Source organism: Triturus cristatus, chromosome 9 (assembly GCF_964204655.1).
Source record: "Triturus cristatus chromosome 9, aTriCri1.1, whole genome shotgun sequence".
NCBI classification, from domain to species: Eukaryota; Metazoa; Chordata; class Amphibia; order Caudata; family Salamandridae; genus Triturus; species Triturus cristatus.
In genome coordinates this window covers 456012717-456031120 of record NC_140592.1, presented here as the reverse complement: position 1 = coordinate 456031120, position 18404 = coordinate 456012717, and the positions used below count along the sequence as shown (strand labels likewise).

Genomic DNA, 18404 nt, shown 5'->3' with positions numbered 1-18404 from the left:
ACAGCCAATAGCATTAGGTGAGAAATTAAATCTCCACTGGGCTGAGCCAAAATGGGATTGACAAAGTTTCATGCCGATGACAGAAAGAAGATGGTCAAAGAAAGCAAATATGGACAGAGGTGGACCCAAACCTTACTCTGTCTAAACTGTTAGCAGTAGATCTGTTCAGTACCTGTGCTATTAAAACCCAGGGCTACAATTACCCCCTTCCTTCTCTATTCACCAAGGATATGTTTAAGTTAACATGCATTAGGTAGTCACAAAGCAGTGTCTATGTTGAGTGAGGATAGAGAACCTTGGTCCAGGAGTGTCAGATTCATGCCAGATTTTCAGGATATTAAAAAAAAATTATTTAACATGCAAAAAGAAAACAAAACTGAAATAAGGTATATAGGCAATGATCTTAATGAAAATCTGGCATGAATCCAGGCCTCCGAACCACACCTAATATAAAGTATACCTTGCCTATGACTAAGAACCAACTAAGGTCTTTTTGGTTTGCTTCTCTCTACAGACAGTGAAAAGCCTCAAGCCTGTGAAGAAGGTGAAGAGCTTAGGGAGAAGTTCTAAAGAAAACACCCTAAGAGAAGCAGAAGATGTGGACGGGGAGATATCTGCAGGGAAGATTGACATTCCACCTGTTGATGTTGAGTTTTCCCTTCCAAAATTTGGAAAGTTCAGAAAAGCTAAGGGTCTTTCAGCAACCGAAAGTGAAGGAGCAAGTCCGGACCTCAAAGTGAAGCGTTCTTCCTCAGACGCAAAGGTGATGAGACTGAAGCTCCCTAGGATGAAGGTGAAGGAAGCTGCAGCCGTGGAAGGGCTAGCTCTGGAGGTTCGTGGGCCTAGCGGGAAAAAAAGCTCAACATTACCACGTGATAAAGTGGATACCAAAGGACTTGAAGTGGAAGGTAAAGTCAAAACAAAATCTCCCAGGTTTGGGATCAGTCTCTCAAAGTCTAAAAAAACCGCTCTACCAAAAGCCGATATTGAAGTCAAGGAGGACATTAAATTCAAAGTTCCCCAAGTGGAATTGGATGTCTCTGTGCCCACCAGCAAGGCAGATGTCGTAGCTGAGGGTCCAGAGATGTCTGTCAAAGGAGAAAGCTTTCATTTGAAAATGCCTACATTTGGGACCACTACCAGGATGCCAGATGTTGAGGTTAAACCACCCCTACCAATAGCTAAGGATGAGGTTGAAGTGGAGAGCCCAGAAGGAAAGCCAAAGATGCTTACAATGCCAAAATTTGGAGTTTCCCTCCATGGACTAGAAAGTGAAGGAAACAGATCTGGCAGTACCGTTAAAGGCCTTGAGGAAAAAGCCAACGTTGGAATAAAACTTCCATCAGTAGCAATAGCAGCACCGGAGGTAGACGTTGACCTAAGTCTACCAAATGTCGAAGGGGCTGTCATTGCAAGAGCAGAAGATAAGATGCCAAAAGATGAAAAAGAGAAGGGAGAAGGGTTCCAGATAAAAATCCCCAAATTTGGAGTCTCTGCTAAGGTACCTAAGGTTGACATGGACATGTCCCTAAGTCAAGGCACAGTTGATACTGGAGTGGAAAAGCCAGAATTTAAAATGCCTGAAATGAAGGCTTCAAAAATTGAAATTTCTTTTCCTAAGGGTAAAGCAGAGGATGAAATGGGCCTCTCAGTGCAAAAGGCAACAGTGGATAGTGATATTCCAGATGGAAAATTCAATACTGGAATTAGACTACCATCCCTTGACATATCAGCTCCCAAGTTGAATGTTGACATAACCCTCCCAAAGGGAAAACAAGAGTTTGATGGTTCATCAAATCATTCTGGACAGCCTACTGAACTCAACATTGAAATCCCAGATGTGACCTTAAAGATGCCAAAAATTTCTCTTCCAAAATTTGGTGTCAAGAGTAAAGATGGTCACTTAAATGCTCATGCTGTGCCTTCAAAAGTTCAAGGTGACGTGACACTTACTAAACATGGTGAAATAGAAGTAGAAAGCCCAGATATGAAAACAATAGGATCTAAGATAAAAATGCCAAGCTTCGGGCTCTCATTAACCAAAGACAAGCATGATGTTACTGCTCGACAAGTAGAAATTAAAACAAAAGATCCTGAAGTGGCCGCTGAGGGTAAATTCAAATTCTCTGACATTAAAATGCCTTCGATTGATATTGCAGCCCCAGAAGTAACTGATATTGAACTGTCAAAGGCTAGTATTGAGATTTCAGGAATTTCAGGTGAAAGAGAGATGGAATCATATAAATCAGAAAGTCTTGAAAGACCTGATAGTAAATTTAAATTACCATCTGTGTCGCTTTCAAAATTTGACACTGCAATAGAAATGGAAAGACCTCAAATGGATGTTAAAGTGTCTCCCCCAAAAATTGGAGCAGTTGCTAAAATCACAGACTGGAAAACTGGGTTAAAAGATGGTGACTTGGAGATGCACACAGGCAAATTATCTATTCCTAAAGTGGACATTTCTGTACCAAAGATTAAACCAATGGAAATAGAGGTTTCCTCTTCAAAACCCGATGTAGACCTGTCAGTTGGGAAACTAAAGGTTAGTGAAAAACCTGTAAACGTAGACACCAAGTTAAAAAGTCATGATTTAGAAATGGAAAGTCCTAAAAAGAAAATTGAGTTCCCTTCTGTTAAAATGCCTGCTCTTAATATTGATGTGCCCAAAGTAGATCTCGATATAAATCTACCACAGGGAAAAACTGAAATTGCTGAATATGAAATTGATGAACCAGATGCCAAGTGGACAATGCCAAAGGTGTCTCTTCCATCATACCATGGCCAGGAGAAGAATATGGAAGCACGGCATGATGTGTCTTCTGCAAAGCTTGAGGTTGACTTGAAGACTCCCCATGTTGATGTAGATGTCAAAGGAGCAGATCTGACAGGAAAACTTGGGGGGGTCACAATGCCCAAAATTGGTATTTCGTTTCCTAAAGGCACACTTGCAAATGATAATGAAATGGAACACCGAGCCCCAGAATTGACGGCTACAATTGACAAAAAGCTACCTGAAGTGAAAATAGGACATGACAACACACAGGGAAGTTTAGAAGCTAAACTAAAGTTTCCTTCTGTTGAAATCTTGACGACCGAGCTTCCAGATGTTGATATTAAGACAGGCATCCCAGAGGCCTCTTTTAGACCATCAGGGCAGGCCGACGTAGCAGTAGAGGTTTCTGGTGAGGCAGAGGGGAAATGGAAATCCCACAAATTTTCCCTCCCAAAATTTGGCATGTCAGGGTCTAAGACCAAAAAAGGAGAGGGACATGTGAAAGCCTCGGAGTTGGAGGGAGAAACAGACATTCCAGAAGTAACAGTGAAAGGCCCCAAGTTAAAAATGCCCAAGTTTGGAATATCTTTCCCAAAAGCAAAACTTGACATTGAGAGCTCTGCAGATGCAGCTGAACCCAGTGCCAAGACAGACTTAAAGGGCCCAAAAGGACAAGCTGCTATAAGGGGGTCTAAAGATGGACTAGATTCAGTGGAGGCAAAAATTAAAATACCAGCTGTTGAACTTCCACAGGTGAGCATTGCTGTACCAAAAGTAGACTTAGATGTTAGTCCCCCAAAGGGTAAAGGTAATGGGCATATAGAAGGAGATAATGAATTTCCAAGTGCTGGACGTATTCAGGCTCCTGAAATTAATATTGATGTCCCAAACGTGCAGCTGGAAATGCCTGCATTCTCATTACCGACAGTCGGGGGAAGCTCTAAAGTAGAAGTGCTTGATGTAGAACGAGATAGTTCAAAGGCCTCAGCGAAAGCTAAAATAGAAGTAAGTGCTGATGGTTCTCCTGGTGCCTCTGAGGTAACTGTGGCAGATGGTAAAGTGAAAATAAAGGAAGGTAAGATGAAGATGCCAAAATTCAGAATTCCCTCGTTTAACATGTCGAAAAAAGAGGTTGATGTTTCTGAGGGAAAAGTGGAGGGTGACATCTGTCCTCCAGAAATGAATGTGAAGTTAAAGAAAGGGAAATCTAAAGTCCCGGAACCAGAGCTGGATATTGAAAGTCCGGAAGGGAAAGGAAAAATATCTTTCATGAAAATGCCAAAGTTTAAGATGTCTTCTCCCAAAGGCAAAGCGCTTGGCAGTAATCTAAAAGTGTCTGCTGAAGCAGATGGCATAGATTCCGAAGAAGACCTCCAGGGTCTTAATCTCCACATGAAAATGCCCCAAATCTCACTGCCTAAGTTTAGAGGCAAAGAAGGGAAGGCAGATATTGGGGCTGACGCCACGCTACCCAAAGATACTTCTGATATAGATTTGAAACCAGGCATAGTGAAAATGCCATCCTTGGAAATGTTGTCACCCAGTGTTAAACCTGACATACAAATACCTATACCCAAGACAACAGTGGATTTTTCTGGTGAGGATGTGAGAGAATACAAACAAGACTTGAAAATGCCATCTCTTGATGTTTCAGCACCCAGCCTAGAACTTGATCTCAACTTACCAAAACCTAAAGTCGGTCCTTTGTTACAGCAGGAAGTCATGGGTGAGGTTGCTGTGGAAAAGTCTGAAGTGAAGCTACAGATGCCCAAGGTAGAACTTCCCTCAATTGGCTTGCCTGACCTAAGAGGCCGAGGAGCAGGCATTGAAGTAAAGGAAGCAGAGGTGCACCTGCTCACAGGCATAAAAGAGAAAGTTCCTGCCATCACTCTCAAGCCTCAAAAGGTAAGATTAGATGGCGAAGGCACAGAAGGTTCATCTGAAGATGAGAAAGCAACCTTAAAGGGGTCCAAGATCAAAATGCCCACATTGGACATTTCTATGCCCAAAGTCAGGAATCTGGATGCAGATATCCCATTCGCAGATGCAAACGTTGACATAGAGGGTCCTGGATTTAGAGATGTAGAAGGAAGCTTTTCATTGCCCTCTGTGGAGTTGCCTAAGATACCGACCCCACACATCCAAGCTCCAAAGTTAGAGCTAGATGTCAACATGCATAAAGAGAATAATGTACCTGTGGATCCTGGACTTGGAAAGACACATTTTGAAATGAAAGTTCCTGACGTTGAGCTGAGTGGACCAGATGTGGAACGAACCAATTTAAAGTTCAAGATGCCCAAAATGAAAATGCCTACATTTGGTAGCTCAAGTACTGAAGGGAAAGGCAGTGAAAGTGAACATGCTGAAGGGGGGATCAGAGGTGTTAAAATAAAAATGCCCAAACTTCAACTTGGTTCTCTGAAGGGAAAAGCAGAAGACAGTGAGGCAATTGCTGAAGGTGAAGTCAAAACCAAGGAAACATCTACAAACATAAGGTCACATGACCTGGAGGCACATGGTGGGAAGATTAAATTTAAGGTTCCAACAGTTGGCATTTCAGTGGGAGGGGGAGAGGTTAAGGAACGTGATGCTGATATGCAGCCATTGCATCCGATAGATGATGAAAACGAATTGAAAATCAGGATGCCCAAAATCTCCATTCCGGATGTTGGATTCACAGAAAGTGAAGGGCAAGTAGGTGGTGGCTATCCTGGAGCTGAATTCAAGGTTGATGCAAAACTGAAATCTCCCAAAGTGCAGAGTCCAAAAAGTGCAGGTTTTGGGGATCTGGAGGTAGATCTGGGATTATCAGATGCCAAAATGAAAATGCCTCATGTGAAAGTACCCTCCATTGGAATTTCTGGTTGGAAAGGCAAGTCGGATGATGACATGACTGTCTCACTTGGAAGCAAAGCAGACTTCCATGCAGAGGAGCTGGAAGGAAGGAAATCTCACTTCAAAATGCCAGATGTGGAATTTTCTGGCCCCAAAATCAAATCTCATGGTGAATATGAAATAGAGCAGACTATGGTGCAGTCTAAAGACAAGGAGGCAGTAGCTTCCCCAGTTGCAATTAGTGGTAAGCTGAAGGCCGATAAAAAAGATGGTGTCCAGACACTTGCTACAGAGGAGGATGATGATGAAGGGAAAAAATATCAAGTAAAGTTTCCCAAGTTTGGAATGAGTCTTCCAAAAGTTGTAATGGAGGAAGACACTGAGAATACTGAAGTCAAAGGAATTGGAGGCCTCAGCTTGAAACCTGGTAGTGCAGAACATGAAACTGAAAAGCAAGTGGGAAAGGTAAAGATGCCCAAAGTGAAGAAAGCAGTTTTTGTTATGATGAAATCCAAAGAAAAAGGGGCAGAAGCCACTTCTGGACTCTTGGAATCGGATGTTGATTCTAAAACTGGAACTTTAGAAATTGAACCTCCGACCGCAGATGTCAAGATAAAGCTGCCAAAAATAAAGAAGAAGCCTTCCTTTGGTAGGTCTCGCTCAAAACAGAAAGGTGCAGAAGTGAATGGCGACTTTGATGCTTCTGCAAAGGATGATAGTGATGCTAAGGCATCCAAGATGAAGTTTCCCAAATTGGGATTTTCACATTCTAAATCTGATTCTCTGGATGTCAACGTGAATGGATCTGCTCCATCTGGTTCATCCCCTCAGCTCAATGGAGACCACGAAGCATCGCTGGAGAATGGCTCACAAGACAATAGGGCTAAACTTGCCAAGCTGAAATTTCCCAAACTAGAATTTTCTTCACCTTACAAAGCAAAGGAACAGGATTCTGAAATGAACTTAAAGCTGGTCAGGTCAGAAGAGCATGCATCAAAGGACGAAGTCCAAGGCAGCACGTTTGGTGCCACCAAAGGAGCCAAATTCAAACCTGGTAAGATGTCCTTTTCTGGCTTCAAGAAGAAGACAGATAAAAGCGAAGACATAGAAGGGTCCACTAACATTGTGGCATCATCTGCAAGGACTGAAATGGCTTCAATGGAAAAGGAAGGTGAGGGAGAGTCCAAGTCAGGCAAATCCAAGATTTCCATAGGATTCTTCTCAAGTAAATCAAGAGGGGAGTATATTGTGGATAATAGTGGAGGTGTGTCCAAATCAGAAAGCATCCATGTAGCAAGCTATGAGGGGGGTGATGCTGACAGCAAAGAGAAGACAGCTAGATTCAAGTTTCCCAGGATTTCATTAGGTCAGAAGTCCCAGGGAATGGTGGAAACAACAGAACATGCCATCCTTGAGAAGGGTGTCAACATCGAAGAAACAGGGGCAGAAGAGGGCATGTCAGGTTTCACGGTAAGCCTGCCACAGGTTGGCTTCAGTACCTACCAGGAGCACACCTCTGAGGAGCGCATCATTACAGAGGAAGGAGGCAGCATTCTGCGAATGACACAGACAAAGCGGGTAAAGACAGAAACAGGACCAGAAACATCAACTGTTATTTGAGTTTCACAGGGCGCCAAAGACTTTGTAGAATAAACCGCTGACCTTCTGTGGCACTCATATTGCTGTCACTGTCATGACTTCTGAAGAGCCTCTCTGCATACGTCACTCCAGAGTCAAGCATGACAAGTGAACAGACTTTCGAAACCATAGCTGTTGTGCCCGCTCGCCACTGTATCTCCAATTCGACTGTCATGGTGTTCCAAGTTGCACACACATTGTGTTCTACCAATTTCCAATGTGGAGGTCCTCCTCTCCATCATTCCCTTTTAAGCTCTGGATCTTGTTGTCAGAAAAGACAGGTCTTTATCCTTGTTAGCTTTGCTGTTTTATCTTGAACTGCTCTCATGTATTAGGGACACAAATTACATTATTTTAGTCAATCAAGAAAAGGCTTTGGACTTAAAAAACTAAGTGAATATTCAAAGTTTAGGCAATAAATGTGCTTGGTGCAGTTATTCTCAAACACAACAATGAGCGTGTAACAATACAGAAATCTGGCAACCTGCTCTTTACTGATGGCCGAGGATTTATAAGGAGCTGGGTCACTAATCAAGAATATGAACAATTAGTTAAGCCGCACTAATTTTTGTTCATCTTAGAATAATTTAAACAACTAACTATGGGCAAGATAGGCTGCTGGTGAGATCTTAAACCAACATCTTTATGAAGACCATTATACAGATGACAAATTAGTATCTGGTTGCCTTTGGTTAAGACCCATTCTAGATTTTTGTTGACTTTACATATCCACTCCCTCACAGGCTGAAACTGTGGCAAATATTTGTGGCTTGCAAATAATACTACAACTGAGCTGCCACTCAAGGAAATCAGGTATATTGTTTGCAGAGCTATCATCTATTCTCCATTTTCGATGGTGATAATTCGAACAAAATAATACTGGAAGAGGGCTAAGGATGCATCATGTGATGAATACCTTATGTAAAAGCAATACGTTTTACCATATTCTCGCATTATGGCCTGCCCAGTCTCAGTCATCACAACAACGCAACTCTTGCCAGAGGACAGTCCAGCGATCCAGAGAAATGATGATGTCTATTAGTTACGTTGTTGTCTTTGGAACCAAGATACCTGAGTTCTAATTGTTAAAGAAAGGAACCTGCAGCTTCAACTCTGTACTACTATGGACAGCCGCTGGGCTTTGAAGTAATTGCGCCATATTGCTGGCCATTGGCTGCAAGTGTTTGTTATTGGGATTTGCTGATGGCGAACAGAGGAGCAGTTTGGATCGCTGATCTCATATGTCCTCCTAAACTGTGTGATCACCCTGCAGGAAGATGCTTGGGTTGGTGAAACTGTTGCTTAACCTGAAATTCCTTTTATTGTGTGTGTCTCCTTTTACTTCCCCTAAGGTCAGACTTAGGATGGGTATAATGTGATGTGCAATCCTACAGAGTGGAGTTTATTTTTGCTTTGTAAGTATGTGAAGTATGTTGCACTGAAGCATACAGGGTTTGAGTGTCCTATGCACCCTCTACCTTGAATAAAATGTCTACTCTCTTTTTCTCACCGAGAACCTCAAGCATAAAGTGTTAATGTTTTGATCAAGATGCAATCCATACGTCTAAAGGTAGATTGATAACCATGAGCAATATAGAGAGGCACAGAATGTGCCTCTTTAACCTTGTCAACATGGAACAATGTTTTGCCATCATTTCTGATTTCCCTAAGAATTTTCAGAATCTTTTATGAATTGACCACTGTGTAGGATCTCACTGAGGGATTCTGTTACCTCACGATTTTGTCCTGAAGATGAGGTGGCCACTTGTCACAATCTGTGTTACAGTCCATTCTGGAAAGCTTGCAGGCCCTGAGGGACCTCCCTGAAACCTATGAAGTCAATTCAGTATCTGCTATCATACTTCCAAGACATTTGATAAGAAAGCAAGGCTTGGTCCCTTAAAACGACCTGTGGTATGCCTACATGGAGTGTGAGCACTTTTCCATTTTTTTCACAAAGACGCAACATGAAGCAAAAGGGCGTATTGCGACTATATGTTTTATTTGCTTTTCAACAGTTTAGTGTTTTCTGGGTTAGTTCTGGTTTTTCCCAGTGTCATTGCGTAACTCTGTATTTACAGAAAGCTGTTCAGTGTACAGTAACATCCAACACTGAATTTCTTTATCTCAACCCAGTACAATAAGGCAGTGTTCAAAGTCCTGCATTCCACATTACTTGCTGCAGGAACAAGGTAGATGTGGGATGGCTGCATAATTTACAAAATGTATTCATCACAACATTCATCTATGAACGTGTCTTAGTACCAGATATTTTCCAACAGTTATTATCCTAAAAATCTTTAAACCTGAGACAGGCAAAAAAGTGGAATTCAAGACTTGCTGTGAGCTGAGGTCAGTGGTTGAGCAGCCTAAGACATACCGAAAATGGAAGGTTGGTAGCACAGCAATAAATGATAATATGATCTCACATTAGGAACATTTGGACCTTTTCCATGAACATTTGGAGTACTTGCGGGTGTAATGTATATTGCCAGACAGTCAGAGATTCCTATTGGTTGAAAGGGGAGTGAGTGCTACCTGTGCGCTCCCCCACTAGAGAATTATCCATGTTCCATGGCAAAAGGTATCTCATGCTAAATTGCCAGTGTTCCAGGGTGATTATATTACTGTTAAGGGTTCAAAACTATAAGAGGATAGCATTTTAACCCAGAATCAAATCAGCATTGCATCTTCTGGTCTATCCGCTTAGGGTACTCGTTCAGCTAATGGATCTCTTGCCAGAATGTAGCCAACAGGAAAGCAAGTAAGTGCCAATTATGATTTAGGATAGTCTCTTAATATGAATTCCTGCCAGAGTAAACCAGAATTTGCAATGAAACTATCCTTCAGTAGGGTAACAATATGGTTTATTAGGGATCAGAAACCAAAATTATTGATCTCTACAGTACTTTCTAACCTGTACTTTGGTGAAACGGCAAACATCTTGCAGATATTTATTGTACAGAGATCTCAATTTATTACAAAGCCATACAGATAGAGAGACAGTTATCATGGATAAAAACAAATATCACAATTTTCGTTTATGTTTTAAAAACTGTGTTGAGTTCAGTTTCATTCCTTTAACGTTGTCTTCCATATTTCCTTTTTGATTTGCTACTTTATTAATTTGAAGTTGTGTAAAGATACTGGAAAAGATTTTCTTTTACTAAAAGATTTGCCTTGTATTTTGTTTTTTTCTTGTTATAAATATTTTAAGTTTGCCTTTCACAGTAATATATTGGCTCCGTCTTTTTCCTGTATAAATGTAATTGTCATTAAATTGATTTTTTCCTTCCAATTGTTTGCATGTTGAATTTGTTAATGGTTCTTAAACACATTTAAAATGTTCGACTGTGGTTCAGAATTTTCTTGATATTTAATGCAAAGACATATTGACATACAAAAGAAAAAAGAGAAGTGTTATGTTAATATACTTAGAAATAATAATAAACTGCACATCAGCAAATTCTGGGAACCTAAAGAATAAATAATTATCAACAAAAGTAATAATTGATCCAAACAACTGACTGATTTGCTGTATAGGCTTACACAGCAGACACCTATACATATGGTCTGGCATGACGTGATGCAGCATTGTGCTTTCATTGTATACTGTGAAACTTAGAGGAACAGATAAAGATGTCTTCAGAACTACAGCAAATAGAAGAAAGAGAACAGTAAAGTTAAGAGAAGGGAGTTATAGGGGCTAGATTGAGACTAGCCAAGGAGTGCTGGAGTGGATAGCGTAAGGAGGGAAATGATGGAGATGGGAGGAATACAGAGTGTCAACCAATAAAAAACATCATCAGTGGAAACTTTGAAGGTAGAGGCAATCCTTGGAGAGGAAGCCGAAGAGGAGTTAGAAGGGCAGAGTGAGGAAAGATTGGAACTTAACAAGAAAGACAAAAGGGAAAATATGGCAAAAAGAAAGCGGGTTGTATGTAAAGACAACTGACTGTAATCATTAGGGAGGAAAAAAACACAAAGTGCCTGGGTGTCCCCCTTTTTAGACATTAAATAATTTAAGAAAAGGGCTATAATACAAATGTCAGAAGAGTTATGCCATTCTAATTCGATGATAACAAATCATTTGTTTGGTTTTATCTGGCTGAGAATTTGACAAAAATATGTTGAAACCACATAAAATCCTGGGTGTTATAGACAGACTTCTTGCTGTAACTGTGTTAAGAGTAAATGTCCCAGAAAAGTCAGGCACATGGTGATGACCAAAAATGAATTGCCACTGGTGTCCAGCATTCTGTTAATTCAGTTGATTGCATCTTAATAATGTAAAGTTTTTAGAACTTCAATAAAACAAATATCAGATAACTAATGACCATAAACAAGTTTGTTATAATATCATATTGATGAATGATGTTAGTAATCTTTTAGAACAATTTTACATGCATATCAACATATTTGCATTGGCATAAATACATTTTAGTTTCCATGGGTCTGTCTAGAAACGATCAACATGACTTACACTTATCATTTTATTTGTATCATTATTATCAATAACAATAATAATATTCAGAGCATCAACCAATATGTGACCACAAATGTTGACCTGCTCAGTTGACACTCCAAAAGTGTGCCATGGGAGCTAATCTTTACAAAAGAAATGCCTTCCCTTTGAATTTATATATTTTCTATAAAACAGCACGTCTAAATCTACTGTTACCAAAGGAGAAATATCATGCTCAACTTTTAATGTTTTTTTGTTATAACAATATATTTCAGTAATTTATAGAAATCGGTCAGAGTACATTATTGGTTAAAATCGGTTCAGTGACTAAATATCGAGGGACAGAATATAGACTGCCCAAAATATCGACTCCAAAATATCGAGGGACAGAATATAGAATGCCTATCTACAAACAGGTAAGTATTAAAATATCGAGTACAAAATATAGAATGTCAAAATATAGTTAACTAAAATATCGAATTTTTTTAATGTAATAAAAATACTATAAAAGTAATTAAATAATAAACACAATTAAATAAAACATAGTTAAAATAAGGTAGAAAAAGCTTAAAATGTAACAATAATAAATGTAATGTAACATTTTTTTTAAATATATATTTACTTAAAAATATTATAAAATAATTATTAATCTTAATTATAAAACATTTAGAACATTATTACAAATATATTGACATATATATAAATAAACATTATCTAAATATAAAAATAAATAATATATAATAATTAAAGTAATAATTGTTATGTTAATTAATAATTAGTGCAACAGTATGGAAAGCGTTGGATAGCGTAGGGGTAAAAATTACTATTCCCACTCCAGAGAGCGCAACAGTAGAGAAAGTATTGGATAGCGTAGGGGTAAAATGTACTATTCCCACTCCAGTGAGTGCAACAGTAGGGAAAGGGATGGATAGCGTAGGGGTAAAAATTACTATTCCCACTCCAGGGAGTGCAACAGTAGGGAAAGCGTTGGATAGTGTAGGGGTAAAACTTACTATTCCCACTCCAGTGAGTGCAACAGTAGGGAAAACATTGGATAGCATAGGGGTAAAAATTACTATTCCCACTCCAGAGAGTGCAACAGTAGAGAAAACATTGGATAGCGGGAGGGTAAAAATTACTATTACCACTCCAGAGAGTGCAACAGTAGGGAAAGCGTTGGATAGCGTAGGGGTAAAAATTACTAATCCCACTCCAGAGAGTGCAGCAGTAGGGAAAGCTTTGGATAGCGGGAGGGTAAAAATTACTATTCCCACTCCAGAGAGTGCAACAGTAGGGAAAGCGTTGGATAGCGTAGAGGTAAAAATTACTATTCCGACTCCAGTGAGTGCAACAGTAGGGAAAGCATTAGATAGCGTAGGGATCAAAATTACTATTCCCACTCCAGAGAGTGCAACAGTAGGGAAAGCGTTGGATAGCGTAGGGGTAACATTTACTATTCCCACTCCAGTGAGTGCAACAGTAGGGAAAGCATTGGATAGCGTAGGGGTAAAAATTACTATTCCCACTCCAGAGAGTACAACAGTAGAGAAAACATTTGATAGCGGGAGGGTAAAAATAACTATTCCCACTCCAGAGAGTGCAACAGTAGGTGGAAGCGTTGGATAGCGGGAGGGTAAACATTACTATTTCTACTCCAGGGAGTGCAACAGTAGGGAAAGCGTTGGATAGCATAGAGGTAAAAATTACTATTCCCACTCCAGTGAGTGCAACAGTAGGGAAAGCATTGGATAGCGTAGGGGTAAAAATTACTATTTCCACTCCAGAGAGTGCAACAGTAGGGAAAGTAATGATTTAATATTTAAATGAAAATAAATTAATTATCAATACCAATTGAAAATTAATAAAAAATAATTACCAATTAATAAAAATTAATTACCAATTAATAATTAATTAATTAATTATCAATACATACAAATAAAAATGTATTTTTACTTCATTACAATTAAATTATCTCCCACCCTTTTCCCCTATAACACACAGCCCACTCCAAATAATAAATGAAAACAATTAACATAATCATCAATTAATCAATTAATTCAAATGAATTACCAATTAATTACAATTAATAATTAATTAACAATTAATTAATTAGCAATACATACAAATAAAAATACATATTTGCTTAATTACAATTAAATTACTTCCCACCCTATTCCCCTATAAACCCACAACCCGCTACGGAATTAAATTACGCAAAAATTAAATAACATAACATTCATTACTTTAAAAATATTAAACACGCATTACAAAAATAATATATATTTTTAACACATATACTAACATACATAACAGTAATTTTTTTTTGATATTATGGAAAACTATATTTTAAATTTTATTATAGAAATCGATATTTCTTACCTTAATTTCGATATTCTGACCAACTATATTTTGGTCATTCGATATTCTGTCCACTCTATATTTTAAATTCGATATTCTGGGCAGTCGATATTTCTGAATCGATATTTAGGGTGTTCACCATTAAAATCATTGCTTAACAATATTTGTCTTAAATTGTGCAACAATGTGCCCTCAATAGTGTGACGTGGGTCACTCTAAAACATGTATAACCCCCAAGGTGAGCAATCTAGCATAAGTGGTACACACACATTGGACATTTTGGTGCCGATTCCGATCCTGTAAAACCCGGGTACAAATGGTCGTACGGAGCGTTTTCTCCGTCCGACTCGTACCCGGGAAAAACACCTTACAAACTCGCAAGTACGATTCGCACAGAAATACCATTTCCACACGAGTCACAAAAAACACTGACCGGCAAAAAAATACATACAAATTTGATTCTGGACGGCGCATACGCGACGTCCGGACGGAGTCAGGCAGCGTTTTACGGACCTGCAAGTACGATTTGTGCTGATGTCACTCCGCAAGTAGCATTTTTTACGGGAGCCAAAAACTGCGGGGAAATTGAGGACGACGCGAACAAGGAGCACTGGTACGCGACGGACAGCGATGGACCCCAACCTACGCGTCATCCCAGCCCTCATAGCCTAAGACCTCGTGTTCAGAAACCGACGCAGATGCTGCAGAAGGTCAGAACAACCCCCAGGGGCAAAGGGGGGGGCAAGGGGCAGGAAACATAACCCACACCCCACAAAATACTAATACATCCTGCACATTAATTACCTCCATGGTCTGGTCACTTCGGGGGGCGTGTCCAACAATCCCACGTCCCGCCACAACGCAAGTGGACGTGGACGCGCACCCGTCACCACCACAATGCTGGTACGGGACGTACCCACGCCCCTCAGAGCGTGGGTACGGTCCGTACCACCATTGCAGTGGTGATGTAGGGGTACGCGTGTACGGCCCGCACCCACGCCCCCAGAGCATAGATACGGTCCGTACCACCATTGCAGTGGTGATGTAGGGGTACGCGTGTATGGCCCGTACACACGCCCCCAGAGTGTGGGTACAGTCCGTACATGCGTACCCCTACATCACCACTACAATGGTGGTACGGACCGTACCCATGCCCCCCAGAGCGTGGGTACGGGCCGTACCACACGTACCCCTACGTCACCGCCACAATGGTGGTACGGCCTGTACCCACGCTCCCCAGAGCGTGGGTATGGGCCGTACCACGCGTACCCCTACGTCACCGCCACAATGGTGGTCCGGCCCGTACCCACGCTCTGGGGAGCGTGGGTACGGGCCGTACCATGCGTACCCCTACGTCACCGCCACAATGGTGGTACGGCCCGTACCCACGCTCTGGGGGGCGTGGGTACGGGCCGTACCACGCGTACCCCTACGTCACCGCCACTATGGTGGTACGGCCCGTACCCACGCGCCCAGAGCATGGGTACGGGCCGTACCACGCGTACCCCTACAGCCCCATTACATGATGGATACAAGGCGTACACACGCCACGGATGTAGGTGTACGGCTTGGTGCAGCACATCAGCTGTAAATTGGGGGTGGTGTATGCCCAGGACAGCAGTGTACCACAGCAAGGGCGCAAGTGGGTGGGTGGGTGGAGGCAGAGGAATACCAGCAGTGGACAGGGACATGTGAGGGGTGGGTACATATCACTCCCAGCAGTGGACAGACATATAGGGGTGGGTGCAGAGGACTCCCAGCAGTGGACAGAGACATGGGGGTGGGTGCAGAGGACTCCCAGCAGTGGACAGAGACATGGGGGTGGGTGCAGAGGATTCCCAGCAGGGGACAGAGACATGTGAGGGGTGGGTGCCCATCACTCCCAGCAGTGGACAGAGACATGGGGGTGGGTGCCGAGGACTCCCAGCAGTGGACAGAGACATGTGAGGGGTGGGTGCCCATCACTCCCAGCAGTGGACAGAGACATGGGGTTGGGTGCAGAGGACTCCCAGCAGTGGGCAGAGACATGTGAGGGGTGGGTGCCCATCACTCCCAGCAGTGGACAGAGACATGGGGGTGGGTGCCCATCACTCCCAGCAGTGGACAGAGACATGGGGGTGGGTGCAGAGGAATACCACCAGTGGACAGAGACATGTGAGGGGTGGGTACATATCACTCCCAGCAGTGGACAGACATATAGGGGTGGGTGCAGAGGACTCCCAGCAGTGGACAGAGACATGGGGGTGGGTGCAGAGGACTCCCAGCAGTGGACAGAGACATGGGGTGGGTGCAGAGAATTCCCAGCAGTGGACAGAGACATGTGAGGGGTGGGTGCCCATCACTCCCAGCAGTGGACAGAGACATGGGGGTGGGTGCAGAGGACTCCCAGCAGTGGACAGAGACATGTGAGGGGTGGGTGCCCATCACTCCCAGCAGTGGACAGAGACATGGGGTGGGTGCAGAGGACTCCCAGCAGTGGACAGAGACATGGGGGTGAGTGCAGAGGACTCCCAGCAGTGGACAGAGACATGGGGGTGGGTGCAGAGGACTCCCAGCAGTGGACAGAGACAAGGGGGTGGGTGAAGAGGACTCCCAGCAGTGGACAGAGACATGGGGGTGGGTGCAGAGGACTCCCAGCAGTGGACAGAGACATGGGGGGGTGTACATCATTATCAGATGACCACAACTCCATGGGTGAATGTACGTATCCCTAACTTTGGACAATGATGATAGTGCCATAACAACACATCACTGACAGCAGTGTCCCACTCCCAGGAGGATGGATGTCTTTCCCCCACTGCATGACACACCACATGTGGGTGTGAGGACAAATAACACATGCATACCCACCCCTGGCAGATGCAGCACAATACACACACTGAGATCATGCCACAAGACTGTATAGTCATGTCACTGCCTAATAAACTAAGAGAGCCAAAGAGAACACACACTGTCACGCACATCCCAGGACTGATAGGAATGTTCAGGTGCTGGGCTAGCCACCAAGATGTTGTCTGTCATGGAAGGAATATGGTGGAGTTCCTACAGATACAATGGCCACAATTGTGAGTCAGATGTTCAAATACCCAGCAGAACAAGTGCCATATGTGTACTAGGCTGGGATTACACACATGCATTGTGCGGAAAAGGGACAATTTATCCATGCAGGCATGGCAAAATACTCTATACACAAGTACAGTGAGTACCAAGGATGGCACAGACGATGCAGCCGGAGACATTGCTGAGCAGGCATGGCCAGAGTTGAAGGGATCCATCACCAACAAAGGAAATGTAGACACAGGGCAACACAACAATTGTGCAACTCTCTGCAGGGGAGATGTCAGGTGCCACAGAGGAAGGAACACTCCTTGGGACAATGTCTCCAAACACAAAGAGCATACACGACAAAGAATCTTTGCAGAGACCTTGTGATGGCACGCACATACCAGGTTCCACCCCATGAGCAGCAGACTACAACATTTCCCTGAAACATAACACATGCCCACAACCCCAACTCCTGTAGCATCAGCATCAACATCAATACCTGAAATGCAAGACTTTTCAAACGAAAAAGAAAATGCTTTATTCAGCATGAAAATAACAATGTGTAAACAAGACTATTCACAAAGGCCAATGGCCAGTCCATATCATCAGTCCTTGGGGGGGGGGGACATGGCCATGCGTCTCCCCTAGCTTGCCTGCACATCATAAGACTGTGTCGTCGACTGGGGGGGGGCATCATGTGGGGAAGGACCAGGCACCGCAGGGACAGGAGGGGGAAGGGTAGGTGTGGTGGGTGCAGGGACGGTCGACTCCACCACAGGGCGTGGGGCAGCGCCAAAGGTGGAGGCGAGCTCGGCGCTGCACACTTCTGACAGTTCTTCAAGCGTCTCCCCTGCACCCGGAGAAACAACAGGCCCGAAGGAGGGATGGGTTGCAGCGCTACTGGGGGAGGTGGTGGACGGGCTGGGGGACTTAACTCCCCTACCCATGGAGTGCCTTGACCGTTTGTGTCCAGGTGAACTAGTGGGGCTGAGGCCCAGCCCAGCAAAGTAGGCCTCCTTCTCCGAATCTAGGGCAGGGGAGCCAAGGGGAGTGACATCAGAGGGACTGGGGAGTGAGTCATGTGGACGAGGACTGTGGCTGCGTGCCTGCCTGTGTGCCCCAGACCCAGTGGGTGTGCCTGCTTCCCCCTGAGTGTGCGTGTCAGGAGGTGTGCGCTTGCCCTTACGTGGTGGTGTGCTGCTTCTGTCTGGTGGGGTGCGTGTGTGTGGATGTCTTGGTGTGCTTGGGACAGGCATGGGTGTGGGACTTGTGGATGGGGCAGGGGTA

General features: G+C 43.1%; 1 protein-coding gene across 2 annotated transcripts in view; it reads left to right on the top strand.

Moving 5' to 3' along the window:
- Window positions 1-10547, top strand: part of PRX (periaxin) — a 293671-nt gene extending 283124 nt beyond the window's left edge. For both annotated transcript variants that reach the window (XM_085625368.1, XM_085625369.1), the window contains exon 7: window positions 515-10547. In XM_085625368.1, coding sequence (XP_085481494.1) covers window positions 515-7231 — 6717 coding nt within the window. In that variant the 3' untranslated portion in view covers window positions 7232-10547. The remainder of the gene's footprint in view (window positions 1-514) is intronic.
- Window positions 10548-18404: the final 7857 nt, after the last annotated feature.